The sequence below is a fragment of the Vanellus vanellus genome (assembly GCF_965231255.1).
Source record: "Vanellus vanellus genome assembly, contig: HAP1_SCAFFOLD_105, whole genome shotgun sequence".
NCBI classification, from domain to species: Eukaryota; Metazoa; Chordata; class Aves; order Charadriiformes; family Charadriidae; genus Vanellus; species Vanellus vanellus.
In genome coordinates this window covers 133,633-155,090 of record NW_028128366.1, presented here as the reverse complement: position 1 = coordinate 155,090, position 21,458 = coordinate 133,633, and the positions used below count along the sequence as shown (strand labels likewise).

General features: G+C 43.4%; 1 protein-coding gene across 1 annotated transcript in view; it reads right to left on the bottom strand.

Annotated features, from left to right (window-relative positions):
* Positions 1–267: 267 nt before the first annotated feature.
* The window catches only part of LOC309684514 (E3 ubiquitin-protein ligase RBBP6-like), a gene marked incomplete at both ends in the record, with an annotated part of 28,778 nt that continues 7,587 nt past the window's right edge, over positions 268–21,458 (bottom strand). The window contains 8 exons of the mRNA XM_082500408.1: positions 268–408; positions 1,895–2,002; positions 2,434–2,537; positions 3,235–3,407; positions 4,320–4,459; positions 5,218–5,314; positions 5,434–5,516; positions 19,870–19,927. Coding sequence (XP_082356534.1) covers positions 268–408; positions 1,895–2,002; positions 2,434–2,537; positions 3,235–3,407; positions 4,320–4,459; positions 5,218–5,314; positions 5,434–5,516; positions 19,870–19,927 — 904 coding nt within the window. The remainder of the gene's footprint in view (positions 409–1,894; positions 2,003–2,433; positions 2,538–3,234; positions 3,408–4,319; positions 4,460–5,217; positions 5,315–5,433; positions 5,517–19,869; positions 19,928–21,458) is intronic.

Below are 21,458 nucleotides of genomic sequence, written 5' to 3'. Positions count from 1 at the left end.
TTCCAGCTCTATTCAGCCAGTAATCTAAAGGGTGGCTTTCCATCTGATCCTTTAATTCTCTTTAGGTTTTACATGGAATTATGGTTTCCTCAAAAAGCATTCATTTTTCAGAGTCCTCTTTTCAATCCTGTACTGGGCTTTTATTTTAAATCATCTTACTGCAAGCGCAGATCCCCTCTGCTAAGGCCAATTCAAATTAAGGCATTTAAAATTTAGTTACCACTTGTATTCTCCACAACTATCTGTGCAGACTTTTTTCATTATAAATCAGCTGTTGTGTAAGTTATGTGGTACGGCCTCGTTTAGCAGGTTACAAGTAGGAACATATTGAATTTCGGTAGGACACTTACAGTTCGCAGCCCGGTCTGCCACCTGCTGAGCGAGGTGCACTGCCTCCCATTGGGCGACCTGTTGGAGTGGGGAGAGGACAAAGAGCAAAATCCCATTGAGTTTGTCTGAAGGTCATTTTTTTAAACGAAATTCTGAAGTTATCGTTCCTTACCAGTTGTGGGTATCGGTTGTCCCTGGGGGCCCGGAAGAGTTGGGAACGCTGGTTGTCGCAGCACAGGAACCTGACAGGTCTTGTGAGTAAATGCAAACAGTTGGAAAATAAGCTCTACTAAAATACAAGAATCCTTGCCTATGTTGACATCAAACTTACCTTCTCTTCCAACAAACTGCTGATTGACAGAGAGGAAGATTGAGGAGGTTCAGCAGCCGTCAGCAGAGCAGCAAGAGGTATAACGCTATCGGCACCACTACAAAAAAACCCACACTTTTATTAATCAAACAGCATTTTGGAATGCTGCTTGAAATATAAAGTCTAAGGTGAGAAAAGGCTGACTACTGGAAATGGAGAAAAAAAATATAAATAAGAGAAACAACTTCAGATTTACAAATGTGAAGTTGGCCGATTCCAAATGAAGCCCTGTCAAGAAGTCCCTATGGACTACTGGCATTGAAAGAGAAATTTCACGGGAAAAATAGTTTATTAAGCTGGCTGCACATGAAAGGATCAGAGTACGTGTAACCCACACGCTCAATCTCAGTGTGGGAAGATGGAAGAGCTGCAATTCTATTGGGAAATGTCGATGTGATCATTCAGAGACTGCCCGAGAGGTTCTTTTGAACTGTGATCCGGTGCATTCAACGGTACGGCCGAGCCCGACAGTCTGCTGGGCAGAGCGGCTGTTTGCATTCAGCGCATGAAGTCGAAAGGGTATAAGCCCTAAACAATAGCACAGATTTCTCATGTATTTTCATATGACTTCACTGGGTTGCAAACTTAGACTGTCATGTTTGTAAATACTTCAGATTTACAGTGTTTCAACGTTTATTATCCAATCTGTATGTGGCACTGACTACACTGTGTATTGCTGAGGATGACTCTGACTTATCATAGTATCGATGATATCAAGACTGTAGAAAAAAGTAATGTGAAAACACCTGGCCAATTTTACCTATAATTGTACTTTTACACTTTTCATGAAAATATTATTTCCCCAGTCCTAAAGAGAAATTGATGCACTCAAGAAGATTTGACATAACTAAATGGTTCCTTTAGGAACTGTGAGCCACATGCAATCAAAGGGCTTCTGGGGAAAAAACGTTCCTCTCTCAGGGTAAACCTTTACTGAACGACTGATAAGGCAACCAAGCAAGAAACAAGTCTGAGAAAATTCTTGCATGAGGCACACTTCCAACTTATCAATGTGTCCTCATTCGAAGTAAAGACAAAACCCAGAAATTCCACAGTTATCTGGAACTGTCACTAATGATGCATAAATCGCCAGCGGAGAAGCTCAAGAAGAAGAATCTGACTGCAGCATTTTGGTGTCTTTCATATTCATGTTGATCTACAGATTTCCTACCGAAAAGGTCCAGGAGGTAAAACAGGCATGAGCGGTGGTGGAGGTGGTGGCGGCGGTGGCGGCTGCTGCTGCTGAATCTGCTGACGGAGCCTTTTTGCATAGCCAGTTCCATTGTTGAAGTTGTTCACAGCCTAGAGGCAGAAAAACGTTTACAAAAAGGTAGTATGAAACTTCAGTAGATACACGAAGAAAAGGCTCCACAGAGTAATGTTACTTGTGTGCTCCTGCAAACGTTATCAATCCTAAAATGAATCAACACACAGATGTATGAACACATCGCATTAAACACTGATATTGATGACGAGTGACTCAGAGTATCTGTATTTAAAGCACTTCAGTGTTAACACCAAATTGGAAAACAAAAGTGTGCCCTGAAGTGGCCCCATTGTCTCTAAAGAGTTGTAAGCTTCTGTAGCAGCAGATGATGTATTTAGAAAGTAAACGTGGCCTTATTATGCAATTTAGCCTTGCTTAAGGAGACGTAAATTATTATTTTCTTCCCTTTCACCTTTTACTAACAGACTTTTCTTACAAACAGTTTGCGTAGAAGTCATCACGTTACCTTGCGCAGGAACTGGTTGGCAATGAGAGCATCAGGAGAAACATCTGTCTGATGACACGTTGGGCATGTGTGTTCCTCAGACTCCAGTAATGCCGTTCTAATACCTGTGTGTCAATAGAGTCATCACAGAAGGTTTAGCCAAAGGACGGCAATGTTGGGGGTTCTAATAAAAAGACATATATGACTGATGGGGGAATATGGCTTTAATTGAGAGCGTGAAGCTGTAAATGTTCAATAGTGTAAAACATTTCTAGTATGCAGCATTTATTTCTGGTATACAGTTTTGATATTTCACCAGTGTAACACTTGATGGTTCGACCAGTCTCTTTTCCACTATCCGCTGCAGTGAGATGTCACCAACCTCACAGTTAATGAATAAAACACACCTCAACAAAACATTAGTAGGTTTGAGTTCTGAAGGATTCCACCAACTCTCCCCTGGAGAAGAATGCAGATTAAATGCCCAACGACCCATTGTTGCAGAGCACACAATTATGTGTGAGAGAAAGGGCTGTGAAAAAACTAAATGCATTTGATATCTAATACTGCAATGCACTGCGCAGTTATGCACTCTTCTCATACGCCTCCTTCCGCATGGAAAGAGGATTTAACCGGATACATGAAAGGAAAAAAAGCTTTCTGCCTTTTTTTTTCCTTTATACAAAAAGAGCCCTTTCCTATTCAGGGGATACATTAGTATGAAATAGAACGGGCAACAACGTAATTTCGCCGTCTCCTATTTCTGCTCTCAGAAAATCAGAGGTGATGTTTTGAATTAACAAACACGGGAAGAATACGTACATTTGTCACAATAACTGTTTCCACAGCAGGGAATAACAGCGGCATCAGTCATTATCTCTTTACAAATGACACACAAAAACTCAGCTGGAATAGGGTCTTCTGAGGACGAGGGGGAGGACGGCTCCTCTGGTAAAAAGGGAGGCTTTTCCTTCTTTCCTCCAGCATAAGCTTCCCTGGAGGGTGGGGTGGGGAAGGAAGAAGAAAAAAGTTACAGATGGGTAAAGGAAAACTGTTCGAAGCTTTGGATATCACCAGAGGAAGATAATAGATGGAATTCTCATTTCACATTTGCCTTCTGAGACGCAGACATTTAGTTTAAACCACTTTGCAATAGTCACAATATGAGAAGAGGGAGGTGGGAACAATCTTCCTTCTGCAGAACTTTCCCATTCATTGGATCAACTAAGAAATTAGCTCAGACTAGAAACATCATTTCTTGACAGCCAGAAATCAGGTGCAATGAATCCCACCTCTCCTGGGCCAGAGGGTACATGCAAATTGTAGGCTCAGGATAAAGTTTGTCTCCGAGTAAGTGCATTTTATAGATGGAAGAGGTCTATGTTACAGCTTCTACAAAAGGAGATGCGTGACAGAAGAACAGAAGTGCCACCAAGTGCATTTTGAAACAGCCACTCCTGCCAGCACACAGTACTATTGTCTTAGTTTATAGCAACAGGAAAACCTCAGTGGGTTTCCCACATGGGATTTGATAAAAGTCAGAGCAGGGGAGGAAATCTCAGTCCAAGAGCTATTTGTTAAATTTTACAAGAAGCCTTTGGAACATAAAACAGAAGCAAAATGAGCTTTCCAAGAGAACAACTCCACATTAAACACGACAGAAATGTTTTACAGAAATACAGATTCTTAGCGCACTGCAAGTTTAACCAAGTTCCAGAGGCATGAACAGTAGGACCACCCCATTTTAATACTAGCAAGTATCACAGTTGTTAAGGTGACGATGCAATGCCAGTGCTTCCTCCCCCGTAATGACCGACGCTGGCCAACTCGGTTGCATCGTCCCTCAGGCATTTACGCATGGTTTGTCTCCTTCACTTTTTGGTCCATCCAATTAACTCCATACTTACGCATTAATAATCGGTAGTGCACATTTTCCAGTGTTTTTCAGCATAGCACCCTTTCTATTGGGATCTTTCACGTCCATCACGAAACTCCTTGGTATTTCTGTGCTCTTTTTAATTCTGGGAAAAGGCTTAAAATTTTTGTCCTGTTAAAAAAAGAAATGCAGACATATCTCATCTTAAGACCCACGCTTAGAATGACATTTCAATGACTATTTTAAGCAGCAAAAGCCCTTAATCCTCTCCTTTTACCTAGCGCAAGGGTTTCTCAACTAAAATACTTATTTTCCTAAATTAATAGAGCCAATACGTTTCAAAGACTTGAGCAGCGTATTGAACTCAATCGATGTTCTTTTGCTTAACTTCAGGTTCCATAAGGGTAACATATCCCTGAGCTCACCACCCACTCAGAGAGGAGACACAATCGCATATGGCTCCAAAGCGCAGTCCAGAGTGAGAGCTGAACTCAGTGCTCAGAATCGGCCACTGCAGAAACTTACTTTCACCACCTATATACATGAAGGCTGCACATGCATTCAGTGACTGATGTTACCTGGCATGAGTACTCAGCCAGAGACTTGTGTCATTAAAACACGCAAATACTCAATAGGTGGGGTCAACAGAAACATCAATAGTATTGAAATATATGTAAATACACATGAAAGTTCCCAGAGAAAGATCGATGGACATATTTAATGTCTATGACGTAGAAAAAAGAAAATGTCACATTTTTAATTCTAGGTTTCCCTTGAATTTTGAAGGCTTTTGCAACATTGCCATATAACATCTGTCTGTCACCCCAAGAGAAACACTTCCGAATAAGAGCGTTCCCGTGTTTGTTACGTAACTGCCAAGGTAAAAATAAGAAAAGCTAAGTTACACCAGAAGTACCCCACAATCTTACCCCATTTGTTGGGCAGTGCTTTATATAGTGGCCAGGTTTTCCGCAACGAAAGCAAATGTATGATGGTGGAGGTGGAGCCAAGGGTTTCTTCATGGAACTAACAATTTTTTGGGAAAAGAAGAAAAAGGTATGCATTTGTCTCTCTTGTTAAAAGAACCCACCTCTACAATCTTTCCATAATCTTCAAAGAAGAGATGTGACATTAGCAACACTTACTTCATTGGATCGTATTTACAGCACGACTGGATCATCGTAGCTTTCGTTATATCTTCTTCGGAAGCACCGGCCAGGTCGTCACTCTGTGTAACAGGGAAGGATTTGATGCACACGTTAGAGACACGTTCAAGCCCACACAGCCCAAGACAGCACCGCTCACCCCATCCTGGAAAGAGCAGCACAACGCTAGCTGAGGTTGCGTGAAAACAGCTGCTTCGATCAAATACAGTTGTCCTGAACGTGTTCTGGGGAGTCCATATGCCATCGCGTGATGTTTATGTGACCGTTCACCCCCCTGAAAAGAGCATTCTCGGGCACTCAGAACCTTCGGATCTGTTTGTACCTCACAGAAAGACTGGTGTGAACAATCCAGTTTTCTTCCAAGTGGACTGAAGCTATGTGCAGAAAAAAATATACTATCCCGTATTTTTAAAGGGATTTTTAAGCTCCGGACCATTAGAAGAACAAGCTATCCACTGTTCATTTAATGGGGAAAGATGCATGCAACTATCAGTATTTATATTTTGCAGCATTAAAAGGACACTCAAGAGTCAGGGAAGTTGTTCCAAAACCAAAGCTAAGCAATACAATGTGAAAAAGGAAAAAAATACCCTCTAAACAATTTTCATTGCAGGAAACAAAAAGCACGCAACAACCCATACAAACATACGTATCACAAGCTACGGACAGACAGAGGTAGAACACGGCACCAAGTTCAGCTGTGCAAACCTTGAACCTGCATGATCTAAAACCCACCATACATTATCTGTACAACATAAAGTCGTACAGGAAATTTTCCAGCATATTCACTATGAAATACAATGCACTGCTGGGCACAAATACGGATATTCACATGAGAACTGCGCAAATGATGGCATTACTCACTTTTTGCTATGCTGAATTCAATACATTGTATTTGCCACATAGACTACATTTTACTGGAAAATAGATTAAGTCAATGTTTGGAAAATTAATACAAGGCGACATTGTTTAGAATTAAGTGCAGTGTGTAGAAAAACCTTTGAGACTGTTTTTACATACTGCTTTTGATGTTCCACTCGTAGGCCCAGTTCGACTTCTAGGAGAAGAAAGAAAGGGGATCAGAACTTCAAATAAAGCACTTGTACCCAACATAAAGCAGTGAAAACACATTCTAAAACCTGAACATCAAAACATTATGTTCTGACAATCTAGTGAACGGGGAAGTTCCTTTGTATACATAACCTGTTCTCTCCTGGTACTGAAAAAACCCAAACCCCAAATCACAGTTCTCCTTGGTCACAAAGCACTCTGAGACTGACAGATAGAGAACACGGCAGTGCAAGAGGAAGTCCTCAGATATTTTATCTCGGCTCTGTAAGTACCAAAAAAATGAAGCCTGTGCTACAGTTTTGTGTTCTTGAAGAATCAGCCACCAAAGCATAGAGGTAACTTCAGCCAATCTGTGGGTCCCTGGTATTACAAATGGGTACCAGATAGAGCAGTTTAGTTTCTAAGAAGGAACAGTCATAATTTTGATGCTTCAAAGTGCAAGTTTACTTCCGTGAAACAAATCAGTAGTCTGACAAAGAAATAACAAAAATCTCAGCAGCACAGTCTGTAGAACAGTGTTTCTCTGTGGAAGCCCACACACTGTCTTCAGGTATCCACCACGCTTAGCCATGAAGGTGTCAAAATACTAAACGTGTTCCATATGCTAAATGGACTAAAAATAGTAGTAGCAATGACACCTGAAAGCATTTTGTGTGATTTAGGGGTCTGGTGACCAAAATAAAAGATACATTAAAATCTGCCCCATGACAACAAAAGGTCAGAGCAGCTTTAACAAGAGAGGTACAATCTCAATGCCTCTGTAAACTAATACCCATAAAAAAAGCTAACACACTGAAACCTGAACAAAGAATACAACGCTTTATGGACACTTACATAACTGATGGTTTGCTGCTAGCTTTAACTCCTCCAGCAGGGATTCTTCCGACAATTACCCATGAGTTCTTAGGAGTCGGGGCATTGTCATCTGCGTATTCTGAAAACAACGTAAATACAGAAAAGAATATCAATCAGTTTTTAAGAATATATGTTACTATGGACTTACACAACACTTCAGAAAATTCTTTCACAGATTTAAAGGCAAAATTTTCTGTGTAACATTGTGCTGTTATCACCTCAACACTCTAACAGTACATTTCAAGAAGTCTTCAGGTTTCATCATCAAACCCAAGCAGCAAAATCTTCAATTTTTAAAATAGTTTGAATGCCAACAGCAAAATGCTCTCACAGGTCACTACAGGAGAGTCTGACAATGCGTGAGGTTCTTTCCTGATCTAGCCTAAGCTGCTTTGGCTTCTGTGAGGCTACAAATGGAATCGGATTATTACTGGTTCGTTAAATGAACTAATACAGATTGTTTTCAGTCGTGCCACTTGGTCAAGAATGAAGTAGAAACATATTAAGGGAGGTAAATATTTATTAGCTTGTCTTCCTTGGACCTTAATTATGTTGGATAAAGCACAACATTCAAAACAACATGGAACTCTTTTGGTACTATCTTTTACAAGACACTTCAAGGGGGTACTTATTTCTTCTAAATTTAGTTCTATAAAAGTTTGGTGTATGGCTGCATCTAATCCTCTAGACAGCCAAGAGAGCCAGCAGAGAGCGCGGCGCCATCTCACCTGTCTTTGGCACTGTCTCATGATCCAATAAACAGCCCCCAAAGAGTGCCCGTCTCTCTCCATGTCCAACAGTGAGCCCACATGTGAAATCTAAACTACATTCCTAACCTTAGGGTGGTTAAACTTAGACTACATAGATCTTGATCGTGAAGAAAAAGTCTATGAAAGACCTATGTTGTGTATCTCAGGAACGTACGCGTAGGGTTAACAGCCCATTTCCACCTTTTCCATTTACAGTCGTCTGATGCAGGGAGTCACCACGCGTGTGACAGTATAAATATATATGGGGAAAAAGGAATGAAGGATTTTTATGCTCTTTGTAATATGCTATCTTTTATCGTCACTAAATTAAAAAAGCGGGGAGGACGGGAAACTATGTCATCGTTTCTCCCTGTAACAGTAATTTGAAAACTGGTAAACATTGTCCGAGAAGACGGAAAGTACTTGCCTTTCTGCAAGCGTCGCTTGGTAGCTTCCAAGGGTAATAGCTCATTTTCCCAACGCAAAGACGCGGTTTTTGTTGATCGGTGTTTGTGAGGGTACTGAATCCCGTAATACTCGCCTAAATATATCCCAAGAGGGAAAAAAAACACCGGAGTTTACTATATTGGCAGTGCTGCTGTTTAGGAAAGAGTGACTAATTCTGTATTTACCAGATATATAGCACACTTCCTTTATTGCTCTTTCCTCTTCAATATCTGCAGCAGTCTTAGGCACCCATTCAGAAACATCTGTAGGAAACAGTTTTAAAAGATTTTTAGGTATCTATACTAAGACCTTCAACAATTCTTAATAATCAAATCCCATAATGAATTTCATTTCAGTCATGGCTGTTTCTTTTCTGACTGTAGCCTCTGCTTCGGGACAGAAAAAGGGTTCCTTAATATTAGGCATTGCCAAGTGCAATGGAATTGCACTCACAACACATATTAAGCTAACGTTTGGTGATTTAAAATGATTCAAAAGCATCTTCAGTACTCCTTTGCAAAATAATCCTTCATTTACACCCAAAAGGAAATCTCCTGACTAAACACGTCACTGGGGAGTGTGTGTCACCAAACCTCTGCCTAAAGTCACCATCACGTGACGTCTGCCGGCAGAGCTGGTGAAGTGAGTGCTCCTTATCTGTCCCAGTTCAGGTATGTGATTTATACCACTGCTGACATCTACAGCCAGGCATTTCACAGGATTTAGAAAACGTTGCCTCACTCCCATCTGGGGACTACCAGTTCCAAAATTTGAAGATTAGCTGGAAACTATTTCCAAAAATTGTCAACAACTCTTCTCTAAAAAAAAAATTCTAATACATCAGTTGTGAAGTACATTGCAAGGGTCCAAAACCCCGACTCTACTTCATTGAAAAAGAAAGACAAAAACTTTTTACAGTTCTCTTTCTCTTCATCGTCCTCTTCGTCATCTTCGTCATTGAGGTTTATAATCACTGGAGGGTGAACCGGTAGTAAAATATTCTTATGAGTTCTGAGCGATTGTTGACGATGGGCCGGAGGCAGAATCCCTTCTCCTACACCCTGTGGCAATGGGGCATCTGCAGATAAGAACATTATATGTATTTTATTAGGAGGGAACTAGAACATCAAGTCCAGGTTCAGACCAGCAGGTACAGTTTTTAAATCATTATCATATTGAAGGAATCATTAAATAGAGAGATTGTGCATTGTAGAAAAAATCTGCAGAGGTTGACATCTTCCAACCACCAGAGAGTAGGAGAGACACTCTCTTCCAAGAGCACCTTCCAACTACAGAGAGTAGGAAGAATCATGGGCACTCGCTTCTCTGAATGGGCAGATGAGGCAGCGCTGAAGAAAGCCTTTTGCAAAGAGGAACACAGTTATCATTCTACGCTATGTAAAAAAGGACGAGGGGGTATGGTATTGCCTTGCACACTGTATTTCAATAGCCTGCGTCCAATGTTCACGCCTGAACAATTTATTCCAAATGATGAATGGAAAGACACCTGCACGCACTGCACTGTATTCTGACGTTATCTATCCGAGGGGGGTCTCATCCATCTCACATGTTGTGCTCTATCAACAGATATTGCTACCGGTGGCCCTACCAACCTCCTCCCCCACCACACACACTACTCATTTCTCTTACATCATCACCTGCCTACTCACCGCTTTCACTACTGGAGAGATTTAATCTAGCAAACACCCAAGTAAAGCAACACTTTTACTCTGTGGACCCTGGCAACCTAAATTGCCATTTGTGAGTTCATCTTTCATGTCACTCATAGTTAGGAAGACCTGTAATGTGACAGCTGAAAAAAATCATGTGGCAGACCCTATTCAAACGCCAATACAATTCCTTTCTTTGCCTTCAACTTGCTGGGGCAGCAGATCATACCCGAGTGATTTGTAACAGTGCGTTTCTTGACCTTAATACATACTATGTAAGCACGGGAAGTAAGCACTGGGAGGACGTTTTCCTGTATCTACTTACTCTCATGAACAAATGGTTGAGAATATATTTTTACTCACTGTTACTAGGCGGCAAAAAAGGCCCATGCATGTAACGAGGTTTGCTGTGATGGAAGGCACAACTGACGCTCAAACAGCCTGAGGGTTGTCTTTCCCAGCAACAGGAGGTGTTGCTGTACTTTTGCTGCAGGAGAAAACAGTTTTCAGGTACTGTAAATACAACAATAAAAATGGACTAAATGGATTAATACGGGGTGTGCTGCTGTGAACACAGCGACAGAATCTGCACCCGGAACCCACACGAGGACAATGACTTTGTGGGTAAGTCACGCTACATTCCCATGCTCTAGTGGTTGCCTCAGATGTGAATCTCCTCTTTTAAAACTCTTCGGTTTTAATTAATAATACAGTAGTCCAGGTATAACAGCATTATGGTGACAAATATAAACTCGGGTTTATATCCTGGGTATGAACGACATCCCAGCTGACAGCTGGAAATGCCAGGTTGCTGGTTATTTCTTAACCAGTTTCTGAGTGATTTTTTAGAGGAAAACAAAGTCACACTTGAAAATATTGGAGCATTTGAAGGTCAGTTTCACTCAGTTCCAGACACCAGTAGCTGGGTCTAGGAGCAGCATCTCAAACCCACTCCACTGTTGGACTGTAGTCAGTACGACTGGGCCATCCCCTGAGACACGCTGGGGGCTGGAGCCAAAGCCCATCGCCCCGGCATTAACGCCTAAATCCCCCGGGGATGAAACGGATGCAATGACAAAGAGCCCTACAGCCGCCCCCGGATTTTCACCAGGTGGAATGTAAATATTTCTTGGAAGAACAAACCCCTTTTGAAGGACTTTGCTTTAAAGAACTGGTTTTGCAAAATTCAGGGAGTCGCTATAAGCAGAAGTTGCAAACATGGCCTATTTATTCAGAATATAATGTTGGTTCAACAGGACAGTGATGAGTGATCTCTATGCGCGGTTTTTAACTTGTGTATTCTCTGAGTATCCGAGCCCAGTTCCCAGGAAAAATTGTCCATAGTTTAGATGATCAGTAGCTCTTCTCAGCACTTCTGAAGATCAGATATCTCATCTACAGATGCTGCCATAACCCAGCCAGCGTGACACAGCAACTTCAAACTTTACATAACAAACCTCCCTTTCAACATGGACATCTCAAGAAAATCAACAAAACAAACCACTCTAAAATCTACTGCATTTACCTGTGCAGAGTCGGAATAAAAATAGTCGTCATTCCCAGCAGTGGCCATTTTCACCTTTTGTGCTTCTCCTCCACTGCCAGAACATACATGAAAACGTTAAAGCTATCAATAGTCAGGCAAATCGTATTCTTACCCTGAAAGCAGTCATTTTCTTTCAAAAACTAGACCGTCAGAACCTTACCTCTGATTCTTTCTTGAAACAAAACTACAACTGACAGTGAAATACACACACAAACGAAGAGGTGGTACCCGCTCCAGGCTTGCTGGACCAACAAAGGCAGTTGCCAGCCAGTACAGAATGTTATGCTTCCGAGGTTCCACGGTTGCCAGCCGCTCCTCCAGCTCATGAAATGATAAAGATGGTGCTTTGGGACCTGTCCGGCATGAATGTCTTCCTTTATCTCCATTGCTTCAGAGTAAAGTGTGGAAAATCGGACCGTTTCAAAGAGTCTCCCATTCCACCGTTTCCTCAACGTAAATGGAACAAACCCATTTGGTGGGGCTTAAATAGTACCCAGCTTCTTGCTGTAGGAAGTGTGGTCTTAGAAACAAATCTAAGACAAACCTTATTCTTTGGCTGGGTTTTAGCCAAAATCCTTGTGATCAGTGTGTTTCTTACTGTACCTTGTTCTTGGGATGGAGAAACTTGCTGCTTCCTGTTAGTCCCCTGTTAGCCGTTACCTGCTCACACTGCTGGGCTTCATTGCTTTTTCTTGCTGCCGTGGTGTCCACTGCCACAGCTCAAGCAGAAAGAACAGCATATGCCCGTGTCCCCAATTAACACCTCTGTTCCCATTCAGGTCCCAGGCTGCCCTGAACAAAAACTATCTAGCACTGTTAGCCCAAAACTGGGGAACTTAGGAGTAAAGCATAACAGGAAGCACCGAAAGGAAAAGGAGCTGTGACCTCAAAAGAGAAGGATGCCGCCACTTGACGAGTACGAAGGATACAGATGAAGCCAAAAAAGAAGGGAGGTAGATACAAGGCAGAATTCAAGCCAGAGGCCGAGACGTGCATGTGACTGCTGGTTTCTTGGGAAAAAAAAACCAACAAAACCACCACCACTGGGCTGGACGGACTAATCACTGGAGCACACCTGTACTGTATGCCATGGGTCTGCCAGCGGGAAGGGTGACAGGCGCGTACATGACAAGCAGGTGCCAGTGACTCCATGGGCACAAACGGTCCGAGGCTCAGTGGTAGTGACACCCAAGTTGGGGAAGAAGTACGAAGGCATCGAAACAACTTCTTGTCTCTCGAGGAGCCCATCAACTTGTCTGTAACTCGAGTATCAGCGGATACTGCGGATAACTGTGAAGGAGAATACTGCACACCTGAACACGGGGACTTTGGCACTGGAATAAAGAGATTTCTGCAAGGATGGATCCACCTGAGCACAGAAGGGGACCAAGGTGGGGAGTGCAAGCGAGAGCTGTGAACAGAGACATGATATGAGAAGGCTCCCACAGTTCCATAAGCCCGACATCTGACTGGGGCACACGGGGCAAGGAAAGCTCCAGAAAGCAGATGAGGACCATGAATAATGAACTGTCAGTGGGCAGCATCAGCAGAGTAAGAAAGTGCTAATGCTGCCAAGAGCGATCCAAACAGGGGCTCTTTGTAGCTGTATAGCTGTGCCCAAATGAGGCAGAAAACGAGAAGAATGAATTCTCTACTGGGTTTGCCTGGCAAGGGTCTGGTAGTGGGAGGGCTAGAGGGGGAAATTCTGTGAGAAGCTGCTAGAAGCTTCCCCCATGTCTGACAGAGCTCCAGGACAGACCCACCGCTGGCCAAGGCTGAGCCCATCAGTGACGGTGGGAGCGTCTCTGGGAGAACAGATTTACGAAGGGGGAAAAACTGCTGGGCAAGAGCAGCCAGAGAGAGGAGTGAGGAAATGTGAGAGACCTGGATGAGGGGACAGAGTGTATCCTCAGCAAGTTTGCTGACGATACCAAACTGGGAGGGGTGGCTGACACTCCAGAGGGCCGTGCTGCCATCCAGCGTGGCCTGGACAGGCTGGAGAGCTGGGCAGAGAAGAACCTGATGAGGTTCAACAAGTGCAAGTGCACAGTCCTGCACCTGGGGAGGAAGAATGCAAAGAACCAGTATAGGTTAGGGGTAGACCTGCTGGGAAGCCATTCTGAGGAGAAGGATCTGGGGGTCCTGGTAGATAGTAAAGTATCTAGCACACACAACATTACGGTATTAAGAACTATAAAGTTCTTGAGAATATGCCTTTGGAGAGGAACACCCAGGTCTGGGAACAGAGAACTTCCTTTCATTGCAAGTCTCACCAGAATATTCAAGTTTCCCTCTCCTCAGAACATTTTGTGCCGAGTTCTGTGGAAAAGAAAGCCTGATCAAGTATTTTGAAGCTTCATGCTCCATAGGCCACTCTTTTTCACATGTGGAAAACCAGTCCTATGTTCTCTCGTGGCAGGCACAGCCTTTCCCATTTTGTGGTTTTTCAGGCACAAACCAGACATCAGGAAAGCTCTCGATTGGAGTATTATTCAGTAATACTGAAGTATTCCCTCCAGTCAGTCAAGCAGAAACAACATATCCATGACACCTGTATAGAACTCTAAGATAATACTGCAGAATAATAAAAACAAAAACCAAAAACCAAAAACCAAACAACCCCAAAACCCCACAAGCCCCCCAAAAACAGAATTGACAGTCAGTGTATTAAATCCCATTTAAACAGAAGACTAAACAGAAACTGGCACAAAGTAAGGGGGAAAGGGGACAGGAAAGAGGAGGGGAAGGGGAAGGTCACTGCTGGGGTGCTACAGTTACTTCACGGTGGTTTCCTAAAACCCAATAACTTGACTAAACTACAGATTCAGCCGGGAAAGATGACAGTTGCGCTTGATGGCGATGCAGCAATGGGCACGGCTCTCTGCATTTCTGCAGCCTCTCAGGACACAGAGCAACTAGAGGTCCGTGCAGTTACTGGCGTGGTTATAGTAAAACAGAACGCATCCACTTTCCTGCTTTGGCGGTAGTAATCGCAGGACAGCAGCGCAGATTTGCAAGCGTGCAATGACAGCTAACGTAAAAGCAGCAAGACAATGAAGAAATAGTCAAATGATGAGTTTTTGTGCATCCTCTTGAAAAAATTCTGAACTGATTTTAATTTTGCTGCTTTCCTGTTCAACAATACTTGGCAAGCTTCCCCGTGATTTATTCCTGCCACACGAAGATCCAGGTTCTGCTTTGAAACAGGTACAGAAATGAGTGGATTTAAAACAAACAAAAAAAAAGGCGAAGAGAAGAAACCCCCCCCACTTCAGACCAAGCCCTGAGCTAGCTTTAAGAATTAAGCGGATTGCGTCTCCACCACGAGAAGCACCTGCAGCCGCAGTGCTTTTACAGGGGGGGAGAGAGAGAGGAACGTACAGAGTGACGCAAGGCTTCCGCCCTCCCTGTGGCTGCCCACAGCCCACACCAGGTGCTGTCACAGCAAACAAGAAGGGAATGGGTTTGCTTTGTCTTTCATTTACTTTGATTAGTTCTCACTAACACTAAGTCTTCTCTCCCACTCCAGCATTTCTCCCTTTTTCTTTTTTTTTGAGACACCTGTCAGCTGATGGTAAGGTGCTGCTTAGAAATGTAATATGGACACAACAGGGAACACACGAGGCTACAAGACCGTTAACTTTATTGATGAACATGGGATTTGTGCTTACGCACGTGGTAGCAAACAAGAGAAAATTAACTGTTTTCAAGAAATAAAAATTCATCTGAACTAGGTCAAGCGCTTCTGCTATGTTACCTGAAGACGAGTAATATGTTACAACATTACGCCGAGGCTGATAAGGTAATGCTCTTCTGTCTTCCCACACTGGGGACTACTCTTTAAATGATGGTATCAAAATAGCTTCATCCTTTCAAGAGGAAGATGTTTTAACACTGCCTGTCTTTGGCAACTCCTTTTTCACCTTTTTCACAGGAGGTTCCTTTCGCGGAGATTTTTCATGATCAGTGTCGACCTTCTCTTGGGAAGCCTTTGATGGTTTTATAATACTGTCTTTCTTAGGAGGAACGGCTGCTTCTATTTTCCGCTTTTCAATTTTTGCTTTGGGCTTATACTCCTCTTTTTTCTCCTTTTCAGACACCAGTTTGAAAGCAATTGAATGTTTTTGATGTTTATGTCCTTTGTTATCTCCCACTTGATTGTCTTTCAATTTTGTAGGCTCTCTGATGCCATGGCTCTCCCTTCCAGAAGGTTTTTCAGGGTAATTTCCAGCTCTATGATGACTTCGGTGGCTCTGCCCACCAGGGTAGTCCTCCCTATGTCCTCGAGCATATGGTGAATGTTCTCGTCTGCTCCCAGGTGGACCAAACCTCTCTGGAGAATATGTGTCTCTGCTTGCTGGAGGTCGAGGATGAGCACCACCAGCACAGTCCTTGTAATACTTTCCACACCGTCCTCTATAGTCCCTTTCCCTTTTTCTGTGTCTTTCCTTTTCAAATGGATCTCGAAAGTCAACCGATCTGCCGTAGTAAACTTCCCTGTCATATGCTGGAACTTCCCTTTGCCCCTTCCCTTTGTCTCTTCTTGGACACGGTGGTGATCGCGAATAGGCACGAGAATGGGAACGACTAAATGATGGAGAACGGGAGCGGGAGCGAGAGCGGCAAGAACCTGGTCTTGATGTGGAGTAGGTATATGAACGGCGGTAAGATAAAGCACTATAGGGAGTCTTGTACCTTTAAAAAAACACAACACAAAAGCAATAAATGAAAGTAATTTTGTTTCCTCACCAATTTGGTTTGTTCCTTTTTTCCCTCTCCGTATGCTTATGTCAAAACTCCTTTTGGCTGCTGACAGCACTACTGCCAATTGAAGAACTTGATGGCATGTAAAAGTTTCTGCTTCCAAGACAGAACAGCTGCTGCTTTGTTAGGGTAAAAGCATACGGGCAGGGGAAGTCTGTTTCCACTCACTTCTAGCACATCAACTACCACAGCCATTGATTGCTATAAGGTGGTGTATACTGGCCTCTACTGGTGCGCGAACGCACACGTTTCACTACTCAGCAACTCCATGCAGTGCAAACCATTTTTGTTGCAGGAAGATGCAAAAAGAGCAAGTCTTAATGCCTACAGCACACTGTGAAACATCGGGAAAACACAATTCAGACAGTAAAGCTCAGTTTTAAAATGCCAGCTTTGTCATTTTAACTTCACAAATTTGGCAATTTGTACAGGATGCAAACTACATGTCCTGCAGTCCTACACACAGGACTGTTTAACCAACACTTCTGGCCTGATGGCCTACCAAAATTTTGCCCATAATACCTCTCACCAAGGATAGTGACAGCATTTCAAGAAAAGTCCTGTCTAAAAGCTTCTAAACTCAGCCTCTGGCACTATGACGCAATGCCATTCCTCTAGGAGAGATTCTGGCAGCATTACTAAGAGCCGCCTATTCCCACTCCTGCCCAAGTGACTTTTAGGCATAGAAGACATCAGCTACTTTGAGTCTTTTCTTCACAAGTTCGTCTTTCATTAGTTTTTGAAGAACCCTTTCAAAGTATTCCTCATATGTTCGTTGGCATCATTCCTCCTCTCAAAGTCCTTCGCCAGTGTAAAGTTTCCTGACAAACAAGTCTGATCTTTCAATTCCAAAGAAAACAATTGTCCTGGTTCCGGCAAGGATGGGGTTAATTTCCAAGGAGCCGGCAGGGGAGGCACGTATTCCATACCACGGGACCCACGCTAGCCGGGGCGGGGGAGTCAGTCGCCACTCGGGGGCGGGTTGCGGCGGGGCGGGTCCGGTCGGTGCGCTTCGCGGCGGTACTGTAATCGCGTTCTTTCTTTCTTTTCTTTCTTTTTCCCTTTGTCTGTTCTGTTAAATTATAATATTTCAACCCACAAGTTTTGCCCTTTTCTGCTGATTTTTCCCACGGCTGTGGGAGTCGAGCGAGTGGCTGCGTGGTTCTCTGTTGCTGGCTGAGGCCAAACCACGACAACAATGTCAACCAAATACTAGCCAAAGCCACCAGTTTTCAGCCCAGGTAAATATCTCTACGTGTATCCACATGTGATAAGGAAAAGAGGAAATAAAGACACCTTCTCTCCTTGTCCCCTTCAAAGCGCTTCGAGGTAACGCTTACAATCAGAACAGGGAGACGCAGAAAATCCTGCAATGACACCTATTCAGCTTCTGGCCTCGCCACAGCTGTCAGGAGGTGAAGGATGTCATTACAGTGAAGCTTTAGTAACGGAGTCACCTGCTCCTGAACAACTGCTGCCCAATTCTAACGATGGCTCTGCTGTAACCTCTGCCGTATGTGAGCTAGTACCCTACGTAGGAAACTCCTGTCAGGGTGATCCCTTGAATCATCCAACCCCTGTAATGACAGGGGGTGGAGCGGAACTCCTCCTGATTCTTCTAGACAACCTGCTTCTCCAGTACGGACATGTCAAACAGTCATCTGGGCTTTTTTTGCCTATGCTCATTTGAATCCTTTAGAATAGTTTTGCATGTTTACTGTCTCCAATGAAAACGTAGATTGGAAAGAGCACTACGTCATTTTTGCTTATGTCAGATGCACTTTAGTGTAACTGCAGTCCGGTCTGCTCTCAAAATGCAGAAGTGAAGAGCAACACAACTTCATTGAGCCAACTACTTACTCCTCTTTCAGACTCTGTTGTTCCCTGTAAAACTCCTCCCGAGATACAGGAGGTGCGTGTGTCGTGGGGATGGTACTGCTCTTGCTATCCAAGCTGATGACATGTTTGCAGGAGCTGGGGCATACCCTGGGGCGGGGGGACAGTGTACGCAGCAGATGGAAGTTGAGCAGGCGGAAACTGAGGAAGAAAACTGAGGAAGAGTGGAAGTGCTTGGGGTGGTGGAAGGCCGGTGGAAAGGGGAAGTGCTTGGGGTGGTGGAGGATACAAGGGAGGTGGAGGCACAGGCACAAAGACTGGTGTTGATGTTGGTAGCGTTGGGCTTGAGCCCTTCTTTGGGAACATTCGCTGTGCGGGAATCCTCGATTTGAACTTCTAAAGAGACCCCAAGACATGTGTCACTGTTTGTAACGCTCTGCCCTGATTTTACAGAGGAAAGAGAACAAAGCGGGAGCACGGTGGCTTCTTGTTCTCAACGTAAGCATATTGCTCCCTGCTTCCTGGTCATTTGAGACTACGCTCATTTCTTGATCCTCTCACTTGCCTTCCACACCCTCACCCCCAACAGTTCCCGCAGTCTTCTCTCCTCTTCTCGCCTTGCGACTGTGGGTGGAGGCTGCCCGTGCTTAAGAGAGACTCCCATCTCCCATGTGCTGAGCGCCCACCGCTCCTCTGCCGCTCCGTGAGACACTTAATACTTCCGATGTTGTCGCCTCACCATGATGTATTTGGCCTGTTCCTGTCCCTGAATTGTTCTTTTCTTGCTTACTGAACTTGAGATTTTTAGATAATCTGTGGAATGGATCCTGGTTTCTGGTTTTATTGCTCATAACATTTTATAAACACACTGTGCCCTTACAATCTATCTAGAACAAATATATACCAAAAGGAAGGACCAGCTTGACACTGCAATGATGGATAAAACAGTCTCTGCTCTCTCCAACTGAGAGAAAGCAGCTTGGCTGTTGGACATGAACGCATTGAAGAAATTCAGAATTGTCATAAAATGACAGCACTGACTTTTCCAAGGATTTGCTCAATTAGTATCAACTAAAATTTTTAGAAAAAAGAATGTTGGAGGCTGATTTCTATGGGGAAATCAATTTTTCCAGCTCTATTCAGCCAGTAATCTAAAGGGTGGCTTTCCATCTGATCCTTTAATTCTCTTTAGGTTTTACATGGAATTATGGTTTCCTCAAAAAGCATTCATTTTTCAGAGTCCTCTTTTCAATCCTGTACTGGGCTTTTATTTTAAATCATCTTACTGCAAGCGCAGATCCCCTCTGCTAAGGCCAATTCAAATTAAGGCATTTAAAATTTAATTACCACTTGTATTCTCCACAACTATCTGTGCAGACTTTTTTCATTATAAATCAGCTGTTGTGTAAGTTATGTGGTACGGCCTCGTTTAGCAGGTTACAAGTAGGAACATATTGAATTTCGGTAGGACACTTACAGTTCGCAGCCCGGTCTGCCACCTGCTGAGCGAGGTGCACTGCCTCCCATTGGGCGACCTGTTGGAGTGGGGAGAGGACAAAGAGCAAAATCCCATTGAGTTTGTCTGAAGGTCATTTTTTTAAACGAAATTCTGAAGTTATCGTTCCTTACCAGTTGTGGGTATCGGTTGTCCCTGGGGGCCCGGAAGAGTTGGGAACGCTGGTTGTCGCAGCACAGGAACCTGACAGGTCTTGTGAGTAAATGCAAACAGTTGGAAAATAAGCTCTACTAAAATACAAGAATCCTTGCCTATGTTGACATCAAACTTACCTTCTCTTCCAACAAACTGCTGATTGACAGAGAGGAAGATTGAGGAGGTTCAGCAGCCGTCAGCAGAGCAGCAAGAGGTATAATGCTATCGGCACCACTACAAAAAAACCCACACTTTTATTAATCAAACAGCATTTTGGAATGCTGCTTGAAATATAAAGTCTAAGGTGAGAAAAGGCTGACTACTGGAAATGGAGAAAAAAAATATAAATAAGAGAAACAACTTCAGATTTACAAATGTGAAGTTGGCCGATTCCAAATGAAGCCCTGTCGAGAAGTCCCTATGGACTACTGGCATTGAAAAAGAAATCTCACGGGAAAAATAGTTTATTAAGCTGGCTGCACATGAAAGGATCAGAGTACGTGTAACCCACACGCTCAATCTCAGTGTGGGAAGATGGAAGAGCTGCAATTCTATTGGGAAATGTTGATGTGATCATTCAGAGACTGCCCGAGAGGTTCTTTTGAACTGTGATCCGGTGCATTCAACGGTACGGCCGAGCCCGACAGTCTGCTGGGCAGAGCGGCTGTTTGCATTCAGCGCATGAAGTCGAAAGGGTATAAGCCCTAAACAATAGCACAGATTTCTCATGTATTTTCATATGACTTCACTGGGTTGCAAACTTAGTCTGTCATGTTTGTAAATACTTCAGATTTACAGTGTTTCAACGTTTATTATCCAATCTGTATGTGGCACTGACTACACTGTGTATTGCTGAGGATGACTCTGACTTATCATAGTATCGATGATATCAAGACTGTAGAAAAAAGTAATGTGAAAACACCTGGCCAATTTTACCTATAATTGTACTTTTACACTTTTCATGAAAATATTATTTCCCCAGTCCTAAAGAGAAATTGATGCACTCAAGAAGATTTGACATAACTAAATGGTTCCTTTAGGAACTGTGAGCCACATGCAATCAAAGGGCTTCTGGGGAAAAAACGTTCCTCTCTCAGGGTAAACCTTTACTGAACGACTGATAAGGCAACCAAGCAAGAAACAGGTCTGAGAAAATTCTTGCATGAGGCACACTTCCAACTTATCAATGTGTCCTCATTCAAAGTAAAGACAAAACCCAGAAATTCCACAGTTATCTGGAACTGTCACTAATGATGCATAAATCGCCAGCGGAGAAGCTCAAGAAGAAGAATCTGACTGCAGCATTTTGGTGTCTTTCATATTCATGTTGATCTACAGATTTCCTACCGAAAAGGTCCAGGAGGTAAAACAGGCATGAGCGGTGGTGGAGGTGGTGGCGGCGGTGGCGGCTGCTG